Source organism: Heterocephalus glaber, unplaced genomic scaffold, assembly GCF_053883595.1.
Source record: "Heterocephalus glaber isolate CG9 unplaced genomic scaffold, H.glaber_assembly_v1.0 deba00001449, whole genome shotgun sequence".
Taxonomy (NCBI): Eukaryota; Metazoa; Chordata; class Mammalia; order Rodentia; family Bathyergidae; genus Heterocephalus; species Heterocephalus glaber.
Genome location: NW_028258300.1, coordinates 971,293 through 996,456, shown reverse-complemented (window position 1 = coordinate 996,456; position 25,164 = coordinate 971,293). Strand labels below are relative to the sequence as shown.

At 51.4% G+C, this 25,164-nt stretch overlaps 1 protein-coding gene across 3 annotated transcripts; it reads left to right on the top strand.

Annotated features, from left to right (window-relative positions):
* The first annotated feature begins 5 nt into the window (after nt 1-5).
* Cyb5rl (cytochrome b5 reductase like) lies at nt 6-22,384 on the top strand. 3 transcript variants are annotated; one of them, XR_002392077.2, is made up of 8 exons: nt 6-115; nt 1,524-1,788; nt 5,070-5,218; nt 7,515-7,602; nt 10,825-10,929; nt 14,068-14,271; nt 17,621-17,791; nt 17,888-18,023. XR_002392077.2 is itself a non-coding variant. In XM_004874640.3 (7 exons), the coding sequence occupies exons 2-7, from the start codon at nt 1,597-1,599 to the stop codon at nt 18,089-18,091; spliced, it is 942 nt and encodes a 313-aa protein (XP_004874697.2). In that variant the 5' UTR covers nt 6-115; nt 1,524-1,596; the 3' UTR covers nt 18,092-22,384. The 3 variants fall into 3 exon arrangements, 2 of the variants coding, with proteins under 2 accessions (XP_004874697.2, XP_021107733.2); XM_004874640.3 differs by lacking the exon at nt 17,621-17,791 and having other exon boundaries at nt 17,888-22,384; XM_021252074.2 differs by lacking the exons at nt 6-115; nt 17,621-17,791 and adding an exon at nt 124-870 and having other exon boundaries at nt 17,888-22,384.
* Nucleotides 22,385-25,164: the final 2,780 nt, after the last annotated feature.

Sequence of the window (25,164 nt, the reverse complement as noted above, 5' to 3'; positions counted from 1 at the left end):
TTCCCCACCCCACAAGCGGCTCTCTTTGCGTTGTAGGTGGGGCTCGCCTTTCCCCGGGGGGAGTATGGAGGAAACGCCCGAGTATCCTCACGTGAGGGGAATTTGCGGAGTTTAGGTGAGTGGTCGCATCAGGGCCTAGGGCGAGATTGGAAGAGCGCCGCATTTCACGACTAGACACAGGATGTTCCGCGGCTTACGAGCCTTTGCACTTAGGCAAGACCCCAATGCCCCTCGCTGTGAAAATAAAGTGGGGCTAGAAATAAAATACAGTACGTAGGCTAATGCCCCTGTACCATGTCCAGCACGTAGTGAGTGCCCAGGGGAAGTTTCCGCTCCATCCGCTTCTCACTGCTGTGGGTGCTTTTATGAAAAACACAATGTGTGACTTGTAGAGCTTAAAGTTTAGTAGGAGACATGGACAGTAAGAAAACAATACACACTTCCTGTCCCTTCTCCCTGATACTTTTCTCTAGATTTAACTCTGTCATATTATGTTTTCCATTTTGATTTTGTGTGAGTGCAAAGGTTTCAGTTTATCCTCTGCTGTGTCCTCGGCACCTAGAACAATGTCTGGCACCTGGTAAATGCATGTTCAGTAAACAAATGCAAAACAGACAAATAGAAGACTGATAGTAACAAGGGCAGGTTCTGCGAGACCCCCGAGGGGAGATGATCTTTCAGCCAAGGTCTGGAGCTTGGTAGAGGTGGCCAGAAGAGTAGACATCTATCAAAATGTGGCTTGAAGATGGCTCCTCATAGACTAAAAACGCAGAGGTGGAGCGGAGGCATGGATCAAATCTTTGAAATTCATGACGAAAATGGCCAACTTCACCAGTTTCTAAAACAGCAGAGAAACAGGGAAAAGTAAATGTAAGTCAGAGACCGATACGACTAACTCTTACACTGTTTAAGCAGTTTACAGTTACCAGAACTCTTTCCCTTTTTTCTTTATAGCCTCTAAAACAACGTGGAGTAAGAAATGGGCATAAAGAAAGGACTAGACCTCATTCACTCATAGTACATACCTGGTACATAGCACACAATTAAAATGGATTGGATCGTTGGAACACCATGCTGGCTGCTAGGCTCTGTCTTACCTTGTTTACTCTGTTACCTCTCAGCACCTATTTCTGTGCCCGCCTCTCAGACCATATTTGTTTAGAAGTTTCTTTCTGTTTTTTTGTTCATTTGCTTTGCAGTACCGGAGATCAGTGGGAAAACACAAAGAATAAGACACTGCCCTTGTCTTCCTAAGAGTCCCAGCCTGCTAAACCTTCCTGAAGTCATAGATTTCCTGTGTAGTTGAACTAGATTTTCTGAAGCCAAACACTTTAATGTACTGTGAGATTTCACACAGAGGAAACCAGTGGTAATAAGTGGTAGGTGCACCCCACCAGACAGTAGATTCCATGGTTGACCCATTCTTGTCCCAGTGCTTGCACAGCCTGGCACCTGCACGCCTTGCAGAGGGTGTGAGAAATGGAGGAGACAACAGCATAACCCCCATGTTTTCCTTCACCCAGGCCTCACAGAACCTGACATGCTCCAGGAAGAGCATGCAGTTGTCCTTCTCAAGCTGGCCAAGCCCCACTGATTATGGACAAGAGGGAGGAGGAGGATGGTGAGGAAGCCTGGCTGCAGCTGCGGCCTGTGGAGCCCTTACCCTCCCAGTGCTGTGGCAGTGGCTGCGTACCTTGTGTGTTTGACCTCTATCACCGAGACCTGGCAAGGTGGGAAGCAGCCCGAGCCAGCCAGGACAGGAGCCTGCTAAGTGGGAAGCAATCACAGGTGAGGAGGCTGCCTCTCAGACTAGAGGGCCATGGTGCCAGTGTTTACCTGCTCTAGAAGCCTTCCCTGGACAGCAGAGAAAAGAGTGTGCATATTAGAAGCTGGCAGGCCAGGGGTCAAAGTCTAGGCCTGGAACAAACTTCGTAGCAGTTTTGTGGTTGTAGGCAAAAAAGTTCATTAACCTTCCTATGGTTTAATTTCTCCATCTGTAAAATGGGACTAAGCATTTGTAATGTATGGTATAGAGCCTGACATTTATTTCACTTAACAAATACCTGCCGAGTACCCATTATGCACCAGGCCCTCCAAGCTCTTGAGAAATTGAGAGTGGGCAAGACAGACATGGTCTTTGCCCCATGGAATGAATGAGCCGATAATGTATACTAGGTAAATAGAGCATGTTGTGGTTGTTTCTTCCTCGCTGCCCTCTACTGACTTTTTCTTCCCTTTCTGAGCTCAACTTTATAGTCTAGACCAAGCAATCTGGGCCTTCATTGTAGTGTTTAAGAGCTTTCAGAATTTCAATTATAGGTGTCCGACACTGGAGAGTTCGGCTCCATATTCTACACATTGAGAAACTGAGGACCCATTCCTCTGACACTGTGGACAGGTCTAGTGTTGAATCTGTTCCCATCCTGGTCTCTCGCCTCTGAGCAGACTTCCCATGGTCCTTGTCCTTTCTGACCACTGTGGAGTAGAGACATCTCCTCCCATTGCTGCCTCTGTTAATGCAGCCTGGCCCCATTGTTACTTTTTGGTCATCACAGTTTGGCCCGAAATGCACCAAAGTGTAGTTATCTTTACACATGTGGTTCCTAAGCTATAGATCATATAGATCATAGATCCTGAACAAATGCAGTTGTTTTTGTTTGTTTGTTTCACTCCAAAACATGACCATATGTATTCCTGTTAAATATCTCCTTGTAATTCTGCCTCTGGAAGGTTGGAGTAGAGGTCAGAGCCTTGGGGGCTCTGCCAATAACCAAGGAGTCCCTGTGATTTTCCCTTGTCACTGCTTTCATCTTTATGTAGCTCACTCCTCCACTTCTTTCTGACTCTGCTCAAATCTTGTTCACTCTTTTTTTTTTTTCTCGTCTGTGTGTTGCTAGTAATTGAACTCAGGGCCTCATACATGTTAGACAAGTACTTTTCCACTGAACTACATCTGCAGTCCTTCTTCCTAATCCTCAGCACTACCAGAGACCATCTATATGTACTTGTTTGCATGTACCTTGTCTTATCTCCTTGGTAAAATGTGAGTTTTATAAGAGAAGGGGTCTCTGGCTCACTCTTCTATCCTCAGCATCTTGAGCAGCTCCTGGCATGATAGTCAATAAGTATTTGTTGAATAAACGAGTTTCTCCTAGTTCTACTAAGTACCACATCCTGTGTACCAGGCACCAGGAAATTGGTGATAAAGATGCCAGGTTTACAACCCTCAAACAACTCAACTTATAGAAGAAGGACAAAAACCACAAGAGTATAATAACGTGTAAGCTGAGCCCCAGTTCAAACAGATGTGTGGTTTTGGCCATGTCACTGTAGTTGGCTGAACCTCAGTTTTCTCATCTGAATAATGAGGCTGTTTATACTTTGTAAGTTATTGTGAGGATTTCATTAGCTAAATATGTAAAGCCTCTGGCATATAATAGGTGCTCAATAAATAGTAGGTGTTTTCACCTATTAAAACAAATAGTTAAATGATTCTTGTAAATCTTACAAAATAGTATTTTTTAATCTAAGAATTTTAACAAATAATTGTAAAAGATTTTACATTTCGATAGCCATTTACACTTTATAAAATGTTTTTCTATTATCTCATCTGACCCTTATGATAACCCCACAAATATATCAGGAATGAGTGGCCCTTTTAATAGATAAGGAAACCGAAACCCAGAAGATCAGATGACCTGTGTAAGGCTGCACAGGTGGGCAGCAGCTCAGCTGGGGCTAAGCTGGGGCTGGCCTGGTGCTCCTGATTCCCGGCCCAGTGCTCGTGGCAGCTGTGGCAGAGAGTGCCCGGGTGCTCTGGCTGCTGATGAACTGGTCATCTCAGCCTGCATGAGGAGTGCAGTGCAGGAAGTGGTGTGGTGGAGGCAAACCTGAGAATAGTAGCCCAAGAGTTTCTGTCGGTTCTGTGACACTGTCGGCACTATGTGGGCAGTTGGGGTTTGTCTTCATTACTTTTCACATTGGTGAGACAATACTCACTACCCGAAGTTAAAGGAGAAAAGGTCTATTTGGCTCACAGTTTATAGAGATTTCAGTCTGTGATCAACTGGCTCCAAGGCAGTGTGGCAGAGGGGCATTGCAGAGAAGAGACAACCTATGGTGGGCAGAAGGCAGCAAAGCAGTGAAGTAGCAGCAGCAGCAAGCAAGCCTGCCTTTATATTTCATCCAGGCTACCTGTCCTTTGGGCAGGTCCACCCACACCCAGGGTGGGGCACCCCCTAATCCCAGCATCACCCTAGATCCAAAGAGCCCCGCCCATGACCATGTGAGACTTTGGAGGGACATCTAGATATAGCCATAACAGGGCTCCAAAGCTGGTACCCAACCCTGGCCTGACAAGGGGAGTCCCAGGTCAGATGAATCAGGTGTGGAGATTTTCTAGGAGAGCGCTAGGTGAGTTATACATTCAGAGATAGCCTCCTAGAGGAGGCCTAGGGAGGGGTGGAATGGTAAGGACAGTGGGCTGAGACTCATAAATTTGAGTCCCTGCTTACAGTGTGACTTTGGACAAGTAAGCCACTACTGCTCAGCCTCTTATTTCCTCAGATGTAATAAGGGCATTGGATTAGATCATCTTGAAAGGCCCATTGTTTCTCAGCTGTGCTGATCTGGAGTTTAGCAGGTTGGCAGGATGAGCAGGTCTTTCATACACTGGAGGTGAGTGTTCTGGATAGAGGGTTCGCCTTGAGCAATGAGGACCCAGACATAGGTGCAGTAGGTGTTCTTGGAGGAGCGAGAGAAGTCAGGCATTGGATGCATGAGAGACAAAATGAGGCTTGAGGTTCATCCACTGGGCCCTTGAGTATAGGCTAAAAAACCTGCACTTGATTCTGGGGTCGAGGAGAGCTACAGAAGGCTTAAAAGCAGGGTAACCCCAGTGTACAGTGCTAACATTGTTAGCAGTGTAATGCTGTTGGATCAGAGGGAAGTGAGTTGGAGCTGCAGTCTGTCACCCAGAAAGCTTACCAACTGAGGCAGCTCTCGCAGGAACATGGGGAGGATGCCGTGCGCCCCTTGAGCTCAGCCTCTACCGTCTTTTCCGTTTGTAGAGCTTCCCCTCCTCACTGAACCCAGAGAGCTTCTTGGCCTTCCACATCAGTGCTGTGGAAAGACTCACTAAAGACACCTACCGGGTCCGGTTCACACTGCCTGGGAACAGCCAGCTCGGCCTGCAACCCGGACAGCACCTCATCCTAAGGTATACTCAGGTGGTGGGAGGACCAGAGCTTCACTGCCCTGCTTTGCTGTTGGCTGGATGATCCAGAGCAACTTGCCTGACCTCTCGTCAGGCTCCATTTTTGATCTTCAAAATAGAAAGAGCCATGTGTGACTCAGAGGGTTCCCAAGATGGAGCTGGATAGTACATTTTCAAGATAAATGAGCACTTTAATAGTGTTTATCAGCCATGGCACAGTTATATACGTGAACTTGTGTGAGCCTCACAAATCCCTATGTGTTAGGACCTTATCATCCACCAGAGGAAAATGAAATCAGAGAAGTTTGGGAACCTCCCTGAGGTCACATAGTTAGGAAATGGTAGAGCTAGAATTTGAAGGCAACACTCTGGCTCTAGAGCCTGTGGTTTTAACCTAATCCGATTAGCACCAGTTGATAGAACGAACACTGTCACTGAGAACAAAGAACTTGGCCAAAATCATATAGCTAATCAGTCATGGAGGCAGGATTCAAACCCAGACAGCCTGTCTCCTGCCATGCCTCTGAGGTTCCTCTGGCCTACATCAGAGTTCTGCTTCCATCCCACTCCTTTCCAGGGACAGAGCCTTCAGGGTTTCCAGGTAGAGCACCTGCCAGGCAGACAGCTCTGTGGGTCTGAGGCTTTGGAAGTTGTCTGCACATAGCTGGCTGGCATTTGGGAGCACGTGTGTGAAAAGAGGAAGTGCTGAAGACACTGGAGTTTGTGGGATTGGCAAGAGAAGGAGGTGCCAGCGAAGGAGACAGGAAGAGCAGTCAGAAACAAGATGGAACCCAGGAGAGGGTTGGCCACTTGCCTTGCAGTGGCCCCAGATGCTTATGTCCAGCATCTTCTGGCCTGTGCACTGGCTGGAAGTCTTTGAATTTCCAGGGGACAGGAGGAACCACAGAGTGGGTCCCAGCCCCATGGAGCGCTCCATCCATGAACTAGGGATGCCCAGAACCCCTGCTTCTAGGTTGGCTCCTGTCCTCTTAGCCACACTGGCAACATTCTTAACACACATCTGACCCCGTGACTCCCCATTCACCTGCCTTCTAGAGCACCACACTTTCCACTAGGACTCGCCCACATCCCTTGTCTCAGCCTCGATCCACCCATTGGTTCCTTACTTGCCCACAGTATCTCACTGCCGCCGAGCTTTGCCCAAAGCTACCCCCTCTTCCAGAAATTGCTTACCTTCCTGTCCCCGCTTGCACCTGTCAGCACCTACTCCTCCTTCTGTACCCAACTCCAGGAGGTACCTGAGGTTCTGTACCTCAGGTGACACTGATTGCTCCCTCTGAAACCTGTCAGTTTTACCTCTGTGGCAGCTGATGTCGCTGCTCTTTGCATCTAAGCCATGTCATCTGTTCTGTTTCTTGTTTCCTCATTAGTTTCATGAATGTTTCCATCCAGCCCTCCTGCTGCTGATGCCCTGGGACAAGGCCTGTTTATTCTCTACGTACCTGAGCAAACCATGTTTTCCTGCATGGGACTTGAGAGAGGAGTGTTTGGGTGCGCCCAGGCCGAGCAGCAGTGAGGAGCCCAGCTCGAGAGTCAGCAGTACAGTTTAGCTGTGCAAGTGACTCTCCTTACTGCACCAGATTCTGCATTTATGCTATAATTTGAATGAAATTCGGCATATAATGTGCTGGATGTGTAGCAGGCATTTGATACAAATGGCTGTTACTGTTACTGATCACTGTCCTGTCGGCCGTGGCTGACACTGCAGAGCGGGTTTGTGCAGGACAGGGCTTTGAACTAGGGCCCCTTTAGGATCCTTCCAGGTCTGCTTCTTCTGGCGCGTGGCAGTAAGGGTTCCATAAATCTCAGCAGTTGTTTTTGTCTTTACCGCTCTATGGTTGAGGTCAGGAAAAAACCCAAGATACTTTGCCTTGTCAACCTGTTTTGTTTTGTTTTTGCAATGCCAGGGACCAAACCCAAGACTTCATGTACCACACAAGCCCTCTTCTCACTGAGCAAGATCCTCAGCCCATTTTTTGCAGCACTTGCTCTTGTCTTTCCAGTGTAGCCACACAATCAGAATACAGATAGCCGTTCCCATTTTGCTGTGGGTGGTGCTCAGGCACTAAAGGGCCCTCTCTGGGTCTCATAAGCAACACGTGGCAGTGGTGAGCCCAGCACTCTTTGTTCTGCAGCACCTCACCTGCCCCTCAGTAAGGTCCTCTAGGGATAACTGGAATTCATCTGTACTTTCACCAGCCTTACAGAGGAAGTGCTGAATGAGGGTTTGTTGAATGACTAGCTGACCACTGCCTGACAGTAGGCTTCTCTTTCCTAGAGGTGTAGTGGAAGACTTAGAAATTCAGAGAGCCTATACTCCCATCAGCCCTGCCAATGCAGAAGGATACTTCGAAGTTCTAATTAAGGTGAGTTGGTGCTTGTGGAGGATGCTGCCATATGCAGTGAACCAGTGCCTCCTTCACCAGCTCTTTTGGGATGGAGCACTTTCCACCTGGGGTTTGCATGGGAGGAGGCTGACTTGAGGGAGCAGTGGAGCCAAGTGAAGGGGAGGGGGACCCTACTTCGAGCAGCGCATATTCCCAGGAGACTTTACCCTCTGGCGAGTGAGCTCGGGCCAGGACAGGGAGAGGGACAAGCTCCCTGCACCTTCTGTGTGCAGGGGGCTGGGGGCCAGAGGCGAGTCAGACACTGTGCCGACCCTGGAGGAGCCCACACAGGACAGTGACCGCCTGTAGACAGTACAGCACCATAGGTGCTGTGACAGAGAAGCTCAGCCCAGCTCAGGGCAGCAGGGGGTACAAGGCTGGCAGGCTGGGTCTCCTGGCGTGAGCCATGTGATTAAGGAGTGGAGAACCCCAGCATGGATGGTGGCCAAAGAGGGTGGTTTGGGGATGTCAGTGCATCTTCCCAGAACAGAAGGGGAGGCTGAGGGGGCAGCAGACACCTAGAGAGAATCAGGCATAGGTGGGGCATGGAGGGCCTTGTGGACTGAGCTAATGTGACCCTGCCTCTCGGGGGAGCTGGGCAGGGGCGTTGGAGATGGGCCTTGAGGAAGAAGTAAAAATGGTGGCAGGGAATGACATTGTAGGCTGAAGGGACAGACACAGGAGGGATGACACAGAACAGGTCTGGGAATTGTACCCAACCCAAGCCAAGTGGCAGGAGGAGAGACTGCTTGTGGGGCAGCCGCAGAGGTGAGATGAGCAAGGTGGGGTGGGTACAAAACGCCCTCGAGAGCTGAAGACCAGGCAACATGTGTAAGAAGTCACGGAGGTCGCATTATGTGGAGAAGGTAATTAGGTTGAATGAGGCTGAACTGCTGATGCTCTAATGTTTTTAACTTACAGAGATAGCAATGTGATATGGGGCAACCTAATGTGTAGCTCTAGACCATCCTTTCCCCAGTGAGTCCTAGGGAACAGGACTCCTGGAGGAGAGCTCTGCCATCCTAACCTCCCCTCCAAGACATGCATTGTTATCCCTGGTTCACTGACCAGCGAGCTGAGGCCTAGGAAGAGCTGAGGTCCCGGCTTGGCAGAAGTGCTGCTGGTGGGCCAGGCCTGGCCCCTGACTCACAGACCCCAGCGCTGTGCCGGGCTCCCGCCTTCCCTCCTGCCTGCAGAGCATGAAAGTTTATTCCCTCACACATAAGCCTGGATGGGATCCCTTCTGCACACTGATGTTTGTCTGGGAGATTCCGCAAATCCTCTCCAAATGGCTTGCTTCCCTGCGATGCTTGTCTGGGTGTGTTTTTGTCGAGAGGATAAGCCTGGAGACAGTTCTCTGGAGCAGCTGGATCCTTCCCAGCTGCAAGGCTGGTTTTTTCCTTCGTTTGCCGGGAAGCCCTCATTATCCCTAAGCTGCTGGCTAAGAAGAGCCGAAAATGTCTTTGCAAATTGGGAAAGCAGCAGTCGGGGGGCGGGGCGGGGGGGGGGAGTTTACCTTCCCAGATAGAGAGAAGAGAGGGCTCCTACTTAGGGACCTGCTGGCCACTGGGCACTGCTGTTCTCACTCTCTTGTTTCCACCTCATAACCACCAGTAGATCACATTGTCCCCATTTTACAGCTCAAAGGCCCCTCGGGCAATGTGATCACCAGTGGAAGGAGTGTGTGTCAAGCCTTTTCTTTAGCCAGGTTCTGTGTGATTGCTGGAGACACAAAAGAACCCTTCCCTTCTCCTTGGTGCTGTCTGTGCAATAGAACCTCTGTGGCCATGGCTGGGTGTGCCTCCCCCAGTCTGGGGCCAGAAACCAGAGTGCTCTGAGACACACAGCCTCCACAAGGCAGGAGCAAAGCTGTGTCCTTGGCGCGGGGAGGGAGTGGCATACTTCAGTGGTAGTGCACTTGCCTAGCGTGATCCCCAGCACCGCCCCCCCCCATGCAGACGGCGCCGTGGAAGTCAGGGATGGTATCACAAGTGGCTGTGGGGGCCGAAAAGCAGCTCTGGAGATGAAAGCCTACTCTTTCCTTCACCCTTCATTCCAAACACCCTTTCAGTCCTGTCTCCAGTGCTTCCCCTTCACCCCGGCCTACCATGGCCACCTGTTCCTCCCAGGTGGGGCTGTTCTAACCTTGACTGTGGCACTCCTGAGGCTCAGAGTCCTCTCAGTGCTCTGATCCTGACCCCAGGGAATTCCATCTTCCCCATCCTTCACGGCCCAACTCAAACCTTCCTCTTCCAGGACCGCACCCTCCTTCGGGCTCCCCCCACACTTTATCCTCCTCACGGGGTGCTGGGTGGTCTCTCCTTTGTGTGTCTGAGACATAGGTGCCTTATAGAGCCCCTCAAGAGTAGGACTTGGATCTGGATTAATTGGCTCATTCATCCATTCGTTCAGGTGTTTTGGAAGTCCTTTCCATGTTTCAGGCAATGGCTTCCTTCATGGAGCTTAAGGGCCATCTGTTTCCCCTGCAGTCCCAGCATGGCGTGGGCAGAGAGCAGGCTGGCACCCAGGTAGTGTCGTCTGCCCACCCCCGTGGAGGAATCCTTTTCACACCTTCATTGTCTCATTCAGCCAAGAGATGGTGTAGGATAATGCAGAGGCTACAAATGGGTGGCCTGTGGGCTGTACCTGGCACACAAATACTGTCCTTGGTTTTGACCTGCATGGTGTTTTTAAATTTTTGATTAATTTCTGACATTTAAAAATGGAAGATTTTAAATAAAAATACAGATTTTCTGCCCTTCTTAGAAAATCAGAAGGAAGATCTGGTAGCATCAGCCTCCCAAAGTAAGGACTGATAACTGCAGAGGGCTTCCTTCTTAGAAGAGCATTCTCTTACCCGTTTGTCACTGTCCCCACCATTCCCTGCTGCCTCCTTGACCCTGAGTTTGCTGCCATTCATCATCTCCTGGTTCTTCATTGGGTTATGTTACCTGCATAACCCCTGCAGGCATTTGGACTTGAGAACTCTGGTGGGGGCCTCAGTCCTATGGGTTTGCGGCCCAGCCTTGCCCTCTACCATGTGCATAAGCTTCTGAGCCTTATCTTGCAGGATGCAGAGGAGGATCATATGGGATCACACCTGTAAGGCCTCAGCAGACAGGAAGAGCTCCCCATGTGTGGCTGGTGTGTGGTTGGCAGCACATGCCTGTCCCACTGAGCTCCCCCTATGTTTGGTTCCAGTGCTACCAGACTGGGCTGATGTCCAGATATGTCGAGTCCTGGAGAGCTGGAGACACAGCTTTCTGGCGAGGACCTTTTGGAGACTTCTTCTATAAACCAAACCAGGTCAGTGCCAGTCCCCTAAATGCTGAGGAATCCCCAACTTGTCTGCAGGGCTGTGATTGTCATATTTCAGGCTGTAGAATCTCACTCTGCCACTAGTTGATCTTAAATCCAATCCCAAGAGGATCCTTGGGATTGGACATGGGAGGAGATGGAATAGACACTAAAAAACCCCCAAAAAACCTACCCGCCATGTTCCAGGACTGTTCATGGCTGCCCATCGCTTATGAAACCAGACTTGTGTACTTGGTCTTTGGGACCCTTAATACCTGTGGCACTCAGATACTGTTCAGTTTGCATTCCACTTGCGACACTAAATGCAGCCCGTGGCTCCCTGCGGAGGAGCCCGCTGCTTCCTGGCTCAGAAGGCTCTTGCCGTCATCTTCTTGTCATGGGCAAATCCTTCCAATAACTTTCTCAGAAAGGATTTCTCATTAGTCGGTGCATATCTGGAAAGCCATTTGGCAGTATGTACCAAGGGTCTTAAGAGTCTTTAAATCCTTTGACCTAGTAATTCACTTCTGGAAGTCTGTCATACAGAAAGAATCCAAAATGCCAACTCTTTTGCATGCCATGGCATCTGTATTTAAAATAGCAAACATTGGAGACAACTGAATATCCAGTGACAGGGGGACCAGGTAGATGGGGTTACAGGTGCTTGATACACTTGTGTCCTGAATTTTAAAATTATGTTTATAAATTATTTTCTATGCTTACTTAGGTATACAACCAAGTGGCATCTACCACATACAAAACTGAATATACAACAGGTTTAGAAACTAATTGCACAAAAAATATGAAAGGAAAATGCAATGAAATGTTAGCAGCTCTATGTAGTGGAATTCTGGGTGATTTTTATTTTCTTCATTATACTTTCCAATTTACCTGCCATGAACACCTGTTGCCTTTATAATTAGGAAAACAAAGCAAAACGAAAACAATCATGCTTGCCTCACCATTCTTTTTGTTTAATTTTAAAACAGCTTTTATTGCTTTCTTTCCTTATTATGAATGCAACACATGTTCATTACTCCCCCAAAAATCTGATCTAGAGAGACAAAAAGAAGAAGGCAATGCCTACAGACATACCAGTCTTACTGCCCTGGTATATATTCTTCTAAGTCCCCTTCGGTGCCTCAGTACTTATGCACACACACACACACACACACACACACACACACACACTCTCACTCATGTGTGTATATATAATACAGCTGTCAGGGTTGGGGTGTGGCTCAGTGCTAAAGCACTTGCCTAGCACCCAGGAGGCCCAGGATTCAGTCCCCAGCACTGTACATAATAATAATGTCGGTCAGACAGGTGGCACCTCCTATGTGCAGGTCCTGGCCTTAGCACTTGCCCTATGGTAACTCACTTAATTGTCATGAGAGCACTTAGCTGCTTCTACCCCATTTTACACATAACATGAGGTGTGTATGCTTGTGTTCTTCCACAGTATAAGTACTGTGCTCAGCCCTGCTATTTTGTTGTTTTTGGTGTTTTTTTTCTTTTTTTGAAACAGAGTCTCCCTATGTAGTTCAGGCTGGCCTCAAATTTGGGGCAGTCCTGCCTCAGCCTCCCAAGTCCTGGGATTATAGGGACATGATACCACAAGTGTGGCTCAGCCCTGCATTTTAACTGAGTGTGCCCCTGGGTCTCCAGGGCCTTGAGGCCAGGGCATGGGAATTGTTCCTGTTTCCTCCTGGCCTAGAGCAGATGCTGAATCAAAGTCATCTTGGCCACCTTTTCTGAGGGAGCCTCCTGATGCCTTGTGTCTGTTGCTTTGCATCCAGAGAACACTCGAAAGTCCTGATTTCTCATCTAGATGGGTGTAGGGCCCAGAGGGAAGGGGGCAGGGATGATCCAGTTGGCCACTGATGCTTGGCCAGGGCTTGGCTCTGTTCCCCTGAGGATACCTGGATGCTCCTGACCTTTGCCGAGATGCTTGCTCCTCTGCAGCTGTCTCGGTTACAGATGGCCGTTCTGTCAGCCTTGAGGGTGGCACCCAGGTATCTTAGTGTTAATGCCCCAGGGATGAGCCAGACGGAGACCCAGACATCTGATGGAGGAGACAGACATGTGGACACATGACCACAGTGTGCCGTTGCTGTACCAAGGGAGGTGTGGGGCGCAGAGGGCACAGGAAGGAAGACCCTCGCCTGCCCGTGGCTCGGAGAAGGCTTCCCAGGAGATAGCCTGAGTGGGGGTGACAGGAAGGAGGGGCGAGGCAGTTAGAAGCCCTGGAGGCTGGAGGAAGCACCAACACTGCATGGCCGCAGGAAGGAGCCTGGCTTAGCAAGGGGAAGGAACCTAATGGGATTAGCTTTGGCTCCACACGAGACTCTGTCATCTCACGCAATCCCACAACAGTTCTGGAATAGGTGCTATTACAGGGCAGTGTTAGTATCACTTTCTCTCTCTTTTTTTTTTTTAACTAGTGAGGTTCAGATTGGTGAAGGAACTTACCCACAGCACATAGTTGGGGATTCTATACACAGAGGCCTAATCTTCAGAATGAGGGAGGAGAATACCTCTCTGCATGGGTCAGGCAGCCATTAAGGCACTGACCTAAAAAGTCTTACTCCTCGTTAGGAGGCCCAGAACTTGGGAATGGATTGAGAGAAGAGGAGGTGATGGTGCTGGGCCTCACTTGTGCTGCATGGCTCTTTGGGGCCAGTGCTATGGTAGGCACGTGTGTATATTATCTCATGTCTTCTGAGGAGAGCAGGCTCAAGGGGTCCAAGGTGGGGCCTGAGATCTCTGCAGGGACGGAGAAAGCATCCCAGAGATGGAATGGAGCTGTGAGTGGGCAGGGCTTGAGTGGGAGCAGACTTCAGCTCTGTGAGGTGGGAAGACAGGCAGCCTCCAGTGGAGCAAGCTGCCTTGGGAAGGAGTGAGTTCCACAGCAGCAGAAGATGTAAGCGTCCCCTGTGGCGATGGTTGGGTCATACTGCTAGGCTCCCTTTCAGCCGAAGGCCTGCCCTCCACAAGCCAGAGTGGCTTCCTGGAAGAGGTAACGGGACCTGATTGGGTGGGACACGCTTTCAGGAAGGGCAGTGCTGTCCATTCTAGAAAGCCCAGGAGAGGGCAGCACAGTAGGGTGGGGTGAGAGCCCACTTTGCCTGTCACTCTCCTCCCCAGTATGGTGAGCTCCTCATGCTGGCTGCGGGCACGGGCCTGGCCCCCATGGTGCCCATCCTACAGAGCATCACAGACAACGCAGATGATGAGACCTTTGTCACCCTTGTCTGCTGCTTCAAGACCTTCGACAGCATCTACCTGAAAACATTCCTGCAGGAGCAGGCCCATTTCTGGAACGTCCGCACTGTCTTCGTACTTAGCCAGGTGAGCCCAGTGTGGCAACTTCCTTCCCTGAGACCCTGTAGTGCCCTTGTACCCATCTCGAGGACTGGTTGTGGTCTCTTTACCCCAGGCCACACTAATCCCTGATCCTGGTGGAGCACCCACCATGCACCTGGCTGAAGGCAGGTGTTACCACAAAGCTCAGAGGTGAGGGCCCGCCATGTCATGCCTGCTGTCACCTTAGACAGGTGAGCCAGGACTTGCCCATGGCTGCACCTTCCTGAGCTCCAGCTCCTCCCCAGCATCCTGTGCTGCCTCCCTCACTGTGTGTCTTCACCAGTGGTTGGGCTGGGGCCTGCCTGTGGAGACGGGACAGGTCACTACCAGGTGAAGTCCCTTGAGGCTAGGACCACATGTCCCAGTCAGCACTCTCTCCTCAGCCCTCAGCATGGTGCCAGGCAGGGCAGGGACTGTGTCAGTGACTGATGGAGCAAACTGCGTTCAGGTGACTTCATGTAGTAGCCCCCCGCCACCTCATGTCGTTCCTCCATGCCAGGACAGCTGCCGTCAGACTCACCAGGCTGCAGGTTCTCTAGCCGGAAGCAGTCTACCTCCTTATCCCTCTTCTCTGATTCTCTGTTCCCTCCATTCACCCCAGTGACCCTTCCCAGGCCCTCCCTGCCCTCCCTGCCTGGGCCATATAGCATGTGGACTCTTTGCATCTTACCTCAAGGCTAGCCCCTCTCTGTTTCCCTATCTTCCTGTGGTCTGTAGCTCCACTTTTTCTCCCTGCTCCTCTTCGGTTGGGGGTCCCCTGCAAAGCCTGCCCTCCATTCCTCCTTACTCAGGGTAAGCCCTCTTGCCCTGTTCTGTGGACACTGGCTTTATCAATATCCTCTTTAAGGGAGTTTGAAATAATCCCTGACAATTTACATGATCCTCTCCACTGTGGCTGGGTGGGTGGGGGCTGGGAAACTGGGTTTTCCTCCCCAGTGCCAGAGTTCCTGGGCTCCTCAGGAGGCAAGGTGTGCATGAACATCAAGAGAGGCATGCTTGGTGAACAAGAGCAGCAGCAGGACGTGCCCAGGGAAGGAGTGTGAGGAATGGGCTAAGAGTAGGCCCAAAGGCCACGCCAGCCACCCTGCCTGAGAGCCTGGGCCAGGAGGGTAGTCACCCAAGCTGCTGGCCAGCACCCCTTTTCTTCTGCTGTCCCCAAGTACAAGCCAGATGCTAGGGACACAAAAAATGAATGTGATCGTCTTGCAGCCCTCACCTGTGTTAGGGCAGACACCATGGGACAGTTGATAAGGGCTTCCTCACAGAGTACTTTCTCTGGGCCTTGCCCATTCAGAGCACTTATGTGGGGCCGGGGATTTAGCTCAGTGGTTCCGCTGCCTGCCTTGCAAGCGCAAGGTCCAGAGTTCAATCCCCGGGACCAAAAAAAAAAGGATCAAAGCACTTAGGTGTATTAACTCATTTAATCCCACCAGTTTCATGGGGCTTATCCTACCATCATGCCCCCTTTATAAATTTGGAAACTGTGGCACAGAAAGATTAAGAAACTTGGCCAGAATAGCACAGCTAGCTGGTGGAAAGCTGAATGGGACCCAGGTGGTCCCACTGAGAAGTCATGCATATGGATAACACAAAGTACTAGAGGATGTCCAGGACACTGATGGCCTGAAGGGAGGGCCTCACGAGGCAGGTGGCAGGTGGCCTTTGGACCTGGCCGTGAGGCAAGCATTAAAGCTGACCTGGGGTTATGCAGGTGGGTGGATAGGTGTCAAGGCCTGGTAGGTAAAGTGGAGTAACTGTGGCGGCTCCTTCCCATCTACCCACTCTGGACTCAGGAGGCCTCCTCCCCTGCCTGGGCCCCAGCAACAGAAACCTTAGGGGGTCCCTTGCTCCTCCCGCTTCCTGCCTGCTCTTCATCCTGCAGCCCTAGGGAGAACTGATCATACCCCTGGCCTGCTTCTGGCCCCTCCCTGCTGCTCTCAGGACACTATGGGAACCCAGGCTCCTGGCTGCCCTCCCTGTGTGCTGTTCTTGGAGTCATTGTCTCTGTGGGTGCGGGCGTGCACCTGCTTGTCCCTCACCTCTCCTAAGGTGCAAGTCCATCTTGGTGCTGTTCCAGAGCCCCAGCCTGGTAGCTCCTTCCTCTTCACTGCACCATCACTGTTTACAAGTCCCCTCCCCACCTGAGCAGCAACCAGACCCAGCCTGTGCACAGCTGGGCAGGGGTCTGCCTCACCCGACTGGCCTGAGGGACTTGGGCAGTGGAAAGGGGAGGTAAGGCCTCATCAGGTGGGTCAGGGAGGGGGAAGAGGGAGCAGGAGATCAGCGGGGACCCCCTCGTCACCAGCAGAGGGTCCATGGGATCAGACCAGCGCTGGGAGGTGGGCTGCAGCAAGCACATGTGAGACGAGAGGCTCTGCCAAGGGCACCCTCACTGGTTTACTGCACACGGGCTTTCCACAGCCTGTGCCTACGTCCCAGGGCTCAGAGATGAGTCACTCAGCTGGGGCGTGGAGTGGGGCCTTCCCGCTCTGCTCTCTCCCTCCCTGTGCCCTCACCCTGGGAACGAGCAGCTGGCCTTCATAGGTCTGCAGAGTCATGGTCCCACTCCTGGCTGTTTTCCTTGTTGGTGTGCTCCTTACATGGTTTCTCCTCTTCATTAAAGTTCTTTTAGCTGGGTATTCAGGACTTCAAGGTCAGCCTGAAATATATAGTGAAACCCTGTCTCAAAAAAAAACAAACAAACTTCAAACTACACATACTTAATAATATGGGGTTTTTTTTGGGTTTTTTGTTTTTGTTTTTTTTGCACGTTATACTTCAATGAAATGTTCACTTAAAAACAAACAGATTTGGGCCGGGGATTTAGCTCAGTGGTGCCGCTGCCTGCCTCTCAGGCACAAGGTCCTGAGTTCGATCCCGGGTACCAAAAAAAAAACCAGATTCCTCCAAGTCACCTGGATGTGGAACTTTCACTTTGGGACTCCGAGGAGAAAATCCTCAAGCCAAGACTAGAGAGGCCTAAAGAGAAGGAGCCTCATCCCCCAGGCCTCCTGCATCCCTGGAGGGCCCATTCGGCTGCTTTCCTGAGGGAAAGAGCCCTGCTGGTGGTGACTGCTCCCCGGGCCCTGTGTTCCATGCAGCCCCATGCAGTGAGGCCAGAGCCTCGCGTTTGAGCAGCTGCCGTGTCCCCATTGTTTAGCACAGGGCCTGGGCCAAGTGAGTCCTCAGGAAATACCCATCAAGTGAATATGTCAGTTCAGTAAAACCTTAAAACAGATGAACAAGAAGTGTCCCCCACAGTGTGGTGACAATCAGATAGTCTTGGAGGAATTCTGGGAAGCTCTCAGTGAAGGGCACTTCCATCCTGTGCCAGGTGCAGCGGCTGCTGGGAGGCAGCAAGAGGTGGTGAGACTTGAGTCCTGGGCCTGCCACTGCTGCTGCCCGTCGTATGCCCGGGAGTCCCTCCTCCTCCCTGTGCCCCATCTGCAGCAGCTGCTGTGAGGGTGATGAAGAGAAGCCTGGCTCGTGGCTGGGCTCTGTGAAGGTTGGCCTCCCACCCTCCTTGCCTCCGTTTCCCCGTTTGGCTGTGTGAAACCTGAGAAGCCCCTAGCAGTCACCCTGCTCTTTCTTGTCTTCCCAGGAGAGCTCCCCAGAGCAGCTTCCTTGGAGTTACCGAGAGAAGACCCACTTTGGCCGCCTGGGCCTGGACCTGATTGAAGAGCTGGTCAGATGCTGTCGGAGAAAGCCATTTGCATTGGTCTGCGGCTCGCCTGAGTTTACCAAAGACATGGCCAAGTGCTTACTCTGTGTGGGCCTGGCCAAGGGCTCCTACTTCCTCTTCTAGCCCTGGTCTCCCTTCCAGAGCCCTGTCCAAGGGTCTGCTACGGGGACACAAGAAGGATCTCAGACTAGAGTCAGAAGGAGTCCAGGCTTGGCCTGCTGAAAACTTTCCGAGTGACCTTGGACAAGTGTCCTCACCTCTGGGAATCTCCATTTCTCATCTGGTCTGTGGCGTTAGTCATTCTCTCCTGGCGTCTTGTTTTCTGGGGAGACTGAAGCCTGTGGGAGCCCTGAGAGGAGTGCATCCAGCCTGGGAGGCAGAGAGGACGCCTCGGAGGAAGCCACGTCCAGGCTTCTCCTCTGAGGAGCCCAAGATGTGAGGGAGAAGTGCAGAAGAAGGGGAGGGGAGGAGCTTGCCTGGTCCCTCTGATTAGAGCCTTAGGGGCTCCAGCTGTGACCTCATCTTCCGCTCAGGTCTGGTGCTCCTGAGTGTTTAGGAAACAACTCCAGGAGAAGCCAAGTGCTCTTTGGAGAATATTACCGTACTTTCCTTCAGTGCTGTGAGCCTGATGTGCTGAAGGCCTTGCGTTCTGTGACTTGACTGTGTTCTCAGGACAAGGTGTCACCCTAGATTACCTCTGTCCTGGCCCCATCCTTTCCCACTGCGAACAGCTTTGTGCTCAGTCTCCCTTCCTTGCCTCAGGACCCCAGCCCGGAGTCCTGTCCCAGCAAAAGAAGAGGCAGGGGAGGTAAATGCCCCGCCCTCCTGTGGCAGGCAGCTGGCTCAGCCTGTGCCTTCAGCTTGGTGCCCTGGAGACAGTTGCTATGGAGATCTAAAGATAGAGCGGGAGTCAGGAGACCTGGGTTCCCCTCCCAGCTCTCCCCACTGAGTGGCTGCTGATTAGGTCTACTCAGCCCTCCCCACCTACCCTGCATGGGCCATGGCCTCTCCAGGGAACCCTGTGCCCCTGGGCAGCACACGCAGTTAGTGAATTCAGCTTGTCACAGCCTGGACTCCGGTGTGCTGTACCAGCACGGGACTTGGCATAGGCAGCCCCAGAACTGGAATAAAAGGCAATGGAGGCTTAGAATCAGGGAGCCACAGAACCTGAGTTAGGCTGTTTATTGTCCCAGAATTGCAGTCCTCATCAAAGCTGAAAGGCCAGGATGCCGGAAAACATCCCACCTGACGGACTGCCTGTATAAATGGAAAAACCGAGGCCCAGTGAAGCTAAATGACTTGCTAAGGTGAGACAGTGGTGGAGCACCTTATTTCAACCCATGGACATAGTTCTGCACTGCTGGTTTTCAGACTGAGCTCCACGGGGCACTAGGGCTCCTGGCAGGGATGACAGCAGAAGTGATGGCCAGAGAGATCTCAGGCCCCACTTGTTTTTATCCCATTTATGTATTGGGGCTTGAAGTAGTTTATATTTGTCAGAAAGGATTTTCCTGTCCTGCCCAAAAGTTCCATCAAATTGGGCACTAAATTGTCATGATAAGCAGCTGAGGGGTGGAACAAAGGTTTCAAACTTTTACAGGAGAGGTTCCTTGTCAGAGAGGTGTGGGGGCTGCTGGCTGTGTCCTCGCCAAGAATCACACATATGAACACATTAAAATTCTGAAAGACAGGGCCAGGGATTTAGCTCAGTGGTTCCGCTGCCTGCCTCGCAAGCACAAGGACCCGAGTTCAATCTCCGGTACCAAAAAAAAAATTCAGAAAGACCAACAGCTAAGAAACTTTTCATGTGGTTTAACCCAGAGTTTCTCAAGCTGCCTCCTGTGGCTCAGTGTTCTGTGGGTCTCGAAGGCTCTTTGCAATGTGATGAATAGGAAAGGCCCCGAGAGTCAAAGCTCTGAGCAGGGACTGTGGTCTCCTCCTGGCAGGCCTGGTCCTCCTGCTCTCCCTTCCTCATGTTCATGCTCCCAGGGGCCTGTGATGAGCTGAGTCTGTTCCAGACACAGGAAAGATCAGCAAGGGAGGCAGGCAAAGCCTTTCCACTGGGAGCTCCAGCAGGGAGGAGGCAGGCGTTCAATGTGCAGTTGGGAAGGGATGAATGTTGTGAAGGTGGAGTGCTAGTGTGGAGGGCCAGGGATGCAGCACAGCCACTGAGAGTAGAGGTGTCAAAAACAGCATTTGCACTCATAGCTAGCGGTGTAAGTGGGGTCCCTGTGTAAGGAATGGAGGGTCAGAGGCACCTCTTACATGTGTCTTTGTTCCATTTTTGATATTTGATGTCCAGATGGCAGACAAGGTCACCCAGTGGTGGCTGCCAGCCCCTTTTCCTAGAATGAGTCACCCCTTCCCCTCAGTAGCATCTGTGGCTTCTGGCTGTGGTGCAATCCCTTATCCTGGGACATTGGTGAGGACGCTGCCATGTGGCCCTTGTCACCTGGACATTGGACTGCTCGTGACTAGGTGCTAAGTGAGCCCCGGAAGAAGAGGAACAGTTGAGATGTGTGAGGACAGACCTCTTGGGATTGGGGCAGGCTCCCGTCACCTCCTGTTCCTCGCCTCCTGTCACTGCCCCCGTGCAAGAGGGGTGTTGCTGAGGTGATGGGCACTGTGTGAAGTTGTGGTGGGAGAAGGGAGGCTTTGGGCTTGTCTCAAAGGCAGCAGGAGGTGAAAATGTCCATGGATCCATGCCCAGATAGGTGTCAGTCTTGTCTGCAGCAGTCCCAGGCTCCCGGAGACAGCGTCTAGCAAAGGGGCTGGGGACAGACCTAGGTAGTTAAAGCCGTACCTGCTGTAGTTCAGCCCTTACCATGTCAACCTTTGGCCTTGTCGGTCTCCCAGCCCATCTCCTCCCTTCACACCCTGCTCTGCATTGTGGCCAGTCTGACCTTCCTAATACACGGACCCGAGCTCTCACTGCTGTGTCCTTCCATGGCTCCTTGTTACCCTAAGATACCTCTCCAGGCTCGTTTTATGCTGCCACCCCTCACACCCATCTCTTAAGCTCCAGGCTTGTTTTCTGATGTCCTTTGCTCCCTTCACGTTTGTTGCTCCCTCTGCCTGGCCAGTCCCCTGCTCTCCAGTTCCACACTTACCTTTTTTACCTCCTCATTGGAGCTCCTGGCTCAGTGTCACCTCCTGGGGAAGCATCAGTGCCTCCTCCACTCCTGGCTGGATCAGAGGCAGGGACTCTGCCCTTCCACTGCTGCACCCATCAGCCTGGAGCACATGGCATGAGCCTCACCAGGCCGCTCACTGTGTCATCCATATGGAGGGTTCTCAGTTTGTCCTGCAGCTTGAAAGCCCAAGGGATAAATGATCAGTACTCATGGAGCACTTTACAGGGGGCAGCTGCTTGTCATCTGCATTGAAGCACAGAATCTTCACAAATATTTGTGCCACTTTGGTTTTTTGTTTCTCTTTTTGAGACAAGGTCTGGCTGTGTAGTTCAGGCTGGCCTTGAACTCATAGTGATCCTCTTGCCTCACCCTCCTAAGTATTGGGATTACAGGCATGCATTACAGCCATGCCTGGGAATTTGTGCCATTTTATTGCCCCGATTTGCAGATGAGGAAACTAAGCTTCTAAAACAGGAAACTAAGCTTCTAAAACATGAAACAGTTCTCCAAGGTCATGTAGAGGTACACAAATTCCAACATGTTATAACTGTTGTAAAGGTCATATGTGACACGAATGTGCCTGGAAATATGTATAAAGATCTTTATATTACTGTGCTATTTGAAATAGCAAAAACTAAAACCTATATATCCATGAAAAAAATTAACTTTTTTTATGGTGCTGAGGATGGAACCCAGGCTTCATGCATGCTAGGCATGCATGTGCTCTATCACTGAGCTACACCCCCAGCTATATGTGCATGATAAAAAGAAGAGAGAAACGGTTCCTCACGTTTATGTGCATGAACGTGTGTGCATGTGTGCACACATGTGCGGTGCTAGCCTCGTACATGTCAAGCACAGTTTACCACTGAGCTACACCCCCAGCCCCAACAGTTATTCATCCAGGGGTGCAGCACCTGGTAGTTAAAATGAAAGAACTGGATTTGCATGTGCCGACAGACTGGTAACAGCATCATAAAGTGGCTAGGGAAAGGGGAGGCACTGTGAGCCCCTGTGCTTGGAGATTGTGCTCCCGAGATAATGCTCCCAAGGAGGAGGTGCACCAGCGGTCAGCAAGGGCGAGCCCCGGATGGATGGCAGGGTGGACCTGGGGGACAGCTTTTGGCCATATCTGCACCTGTATTTTATGATAAAAATATTTGAAATGAACATTGCAAAAAGTGGAATTCTCGTAAATCTGGGTGATGGGTTCCCTGATGTCTGCTATATTTTTTCTATGTTTAATACAGTTAAAAATTAAGGATTAAAAAAATTATCAAAGGTGGCTGGTCAATGCTCTTGAGAAATGAGGGGTCTGAAAACATTCACTTCCTTTCCCTCCCTCCCTGTCTTCCTCCCTACCTCTCTGTGTGCCCTCTGTGCCCTCCCGCCTCCCAGTCTTTAGCCCGTCATCTGGGACTCTGCCTGGACACCTACTGTGTGTAGGCCCTCTTCCAAGTGTGGGCAAATGAGCAGTGAAGAGTGGCTCATTCCCCCACACAGACCTCATAGCTGTTCCCTCTGCTCAGGGCTCTGTTTCTCCCTAACTCAAACAGAATGACTTGTCTCAGTGGCACACACTATTTCTTCTTCCTCCTCCTTCCTCTTCTGTGTGTGTGTGTGTGTGTGTGTGTGTGTGTGTGTGTATGTATGTGTGTGTTACTGGGGATTCACACTGAGCTACATCCCCAGCACCCTCCCTTTTTGGAGACAGGATCTTGCTTTGTAGTTCAGGCTGGCCTGAACTCACCATGTAGCTGAGACTGGCCTCAAACTTGAGGTGATCCTCCTGCTTCAGCCTCCCAAGTGCTGGGATCACAGGTGTGTACCACCATTCCTGGCTACTATTTTCATTTTTAAATGAAGCAGGCCTAGGTTCAGGACACTTACTGACCCTGTGACCCTCAGCAACTAACTTACCTCACTGTGCCTTAGCCTGCTCGTCTGTAAAATGGGGATGGCAGCACTGTCTCCCAGGTCAGAGAGAGGGCCCCATACCTACTGACCTTCTCTTCTCTCCCTGACCCCTGAGGACAGACAACATTTATTTGCTAAGCTTTTCATTCAAGAGTTCCCCAGATAGGCACAATGCCACATGCCTAGAGTCCCCACTACTGGAGAGGCTGAGGCAGGAGGATCACTTGAGCTCAGGGGGTCAAGTTCAGCCTGGGCAACATAGGGAGACCCTGACAGAAAGAAAAGGAGGGAAGGAGGGAAGAGAAACCTCTCCTTACTATTTTTCCCATGCTTTAGAAGATTTTAATCCCAAATTGCATGTATTAAGTCATTAATTTATCTCCCATTTTTTAATTAATCAAAGACATAGCTGCCCCTTGGAGCTTCTGATCTGTCCATCCAGCTGAGAGGCCACGTGGCTAAAGTGGTTCTGGCCAGAGGCAGAGGAGCTCCACAGCGTATGTGGTCTCTCCACAGCCTGCCGAAGGGTCAGTGGAGACCCATCTTGCTGCTTTTCTTTTTCAATCAGCTGTGAGTCGTGGAAGCTGCTGGCCTGGCCCCTGTGGATGCTGTTTTCCCGGTGCTCACTGAGCTTCCATGGGGACTGAGTCTCCCTGCTGGGCCGTGGCGTGAGACCCACGGGACTCCAGTTAGATGGTGTACATGAGCACCACCCAGAAAAGTGTGGGGTTCACGTAGTGGCAGGTGGCGCAGCTGTCAGCATGCAGATTCCAGAGGTTCTGGCTGGAGCCCAGCAGGTCATGCTGCTGCTTGTTCTCAGTGCTGACAGAGTGCACAGGCAGGGTGACAGCCTTGACCAGGGTCTCAGCACTCAGAGTGGCAGCCAGGTGGGCACACTGGGCCAGATGGGAGGCCACACGGGGCAGCTTGAGGGGTGATGAGGGCAGGTGAGTCTGCATCAGGGCCTCTGCCTGGACACAGGGGTGCTTCCCCTCTGGTCGCGCTGACCACCAGGGCACCTGGAAAGAAGAAGGAAAGGTGGTAAGGGTGGGCGGTACTGGCAACAAACAGCATTGGGCTGGAAGCCTCATGTGCAGAACATAGAGCCCTGAGTTGGGGCAGAGATTGGAAGACTGGGTTGAGAAATGGTATGGCAAGATTCCAAGTGGCTTCCATCCCCAAGAAGAGCCTTGGACCCTGTGGCCTTGACACCCACACCAGCTTGCTGCACCCCCAGGCCCCTGGCCTGCACCTGCTCCTGGACAATGCTGAAAGGCCAGCAGTGGCAGGAGCCACAACTGTGTTCTCAAAGGTGACTGATTCTATGAAAATGAAAACAAGCATTTGCTACAAGTCTGCTGAGTGCCAGATTTTACAATTGCATTGTTTGAGGCTGGGTTTGCTCCAAAGGTGACTCTGAGCAAGCAGCATTTGGTTACAAGAAATGTCCATGGGGGCTGGGGATTTAGCTCAGTGGCACTGCGCCTGCCTCACAAGTACAAGGTCCTGAATTCAATCCCCGGCACAAGAAAGAGAGAGAGGGAGGGAGGGAGAGAGAGAAGGAAAGAGAGAAAGAAAGAAAGAAAGAAAGAAAGAAAGAAAGAAAGAAAGAAAGAAAGAAAGAAAGAAAAAGAAGGAAAGAAAGGAAGGAAGGAAAGAAAAAAATGTGCGTGGGAGGTGATCAGGGGAGTGGGAGTTGGGGAGGAAAGACAGTAAAGGGGAGCTGCTGGCAGGTCACCCCTGGCAGCAGCTGGAGCTCATCTCGCTGGGGTTCTGCCAGAAGGCTGCAGCTCACTTTAGGATTCTCCCACTGAGGGACAAGGAAGCCGAGCGTTTATCCTCAGAGCACTTTGCTCCCTCACTGGCTGAGGGGATGAACTCCTGGCTCTCCTGGTGCCCCCTGAGTGGGCTCACGGGCAGCCAGAGCCGCCTGAAGGCAGAGACAGAGCAACCCCTTGGTGGACGTAGAAACTCCCTGCTGGGCCTCTGGGGCAGGCAGGGTGGTAGAGGTGGCATAGCAACAGTGCCCACTGCTCCCTCACACTTCGTGCTCAGGCATTTGATTGGCAAGAGATGCTCAAGAGGTGAAATAGCTAGTGGAGAAAGTGGTGTTCCCCCCATGAGGGCAGGGTGTGACGCTGAGTC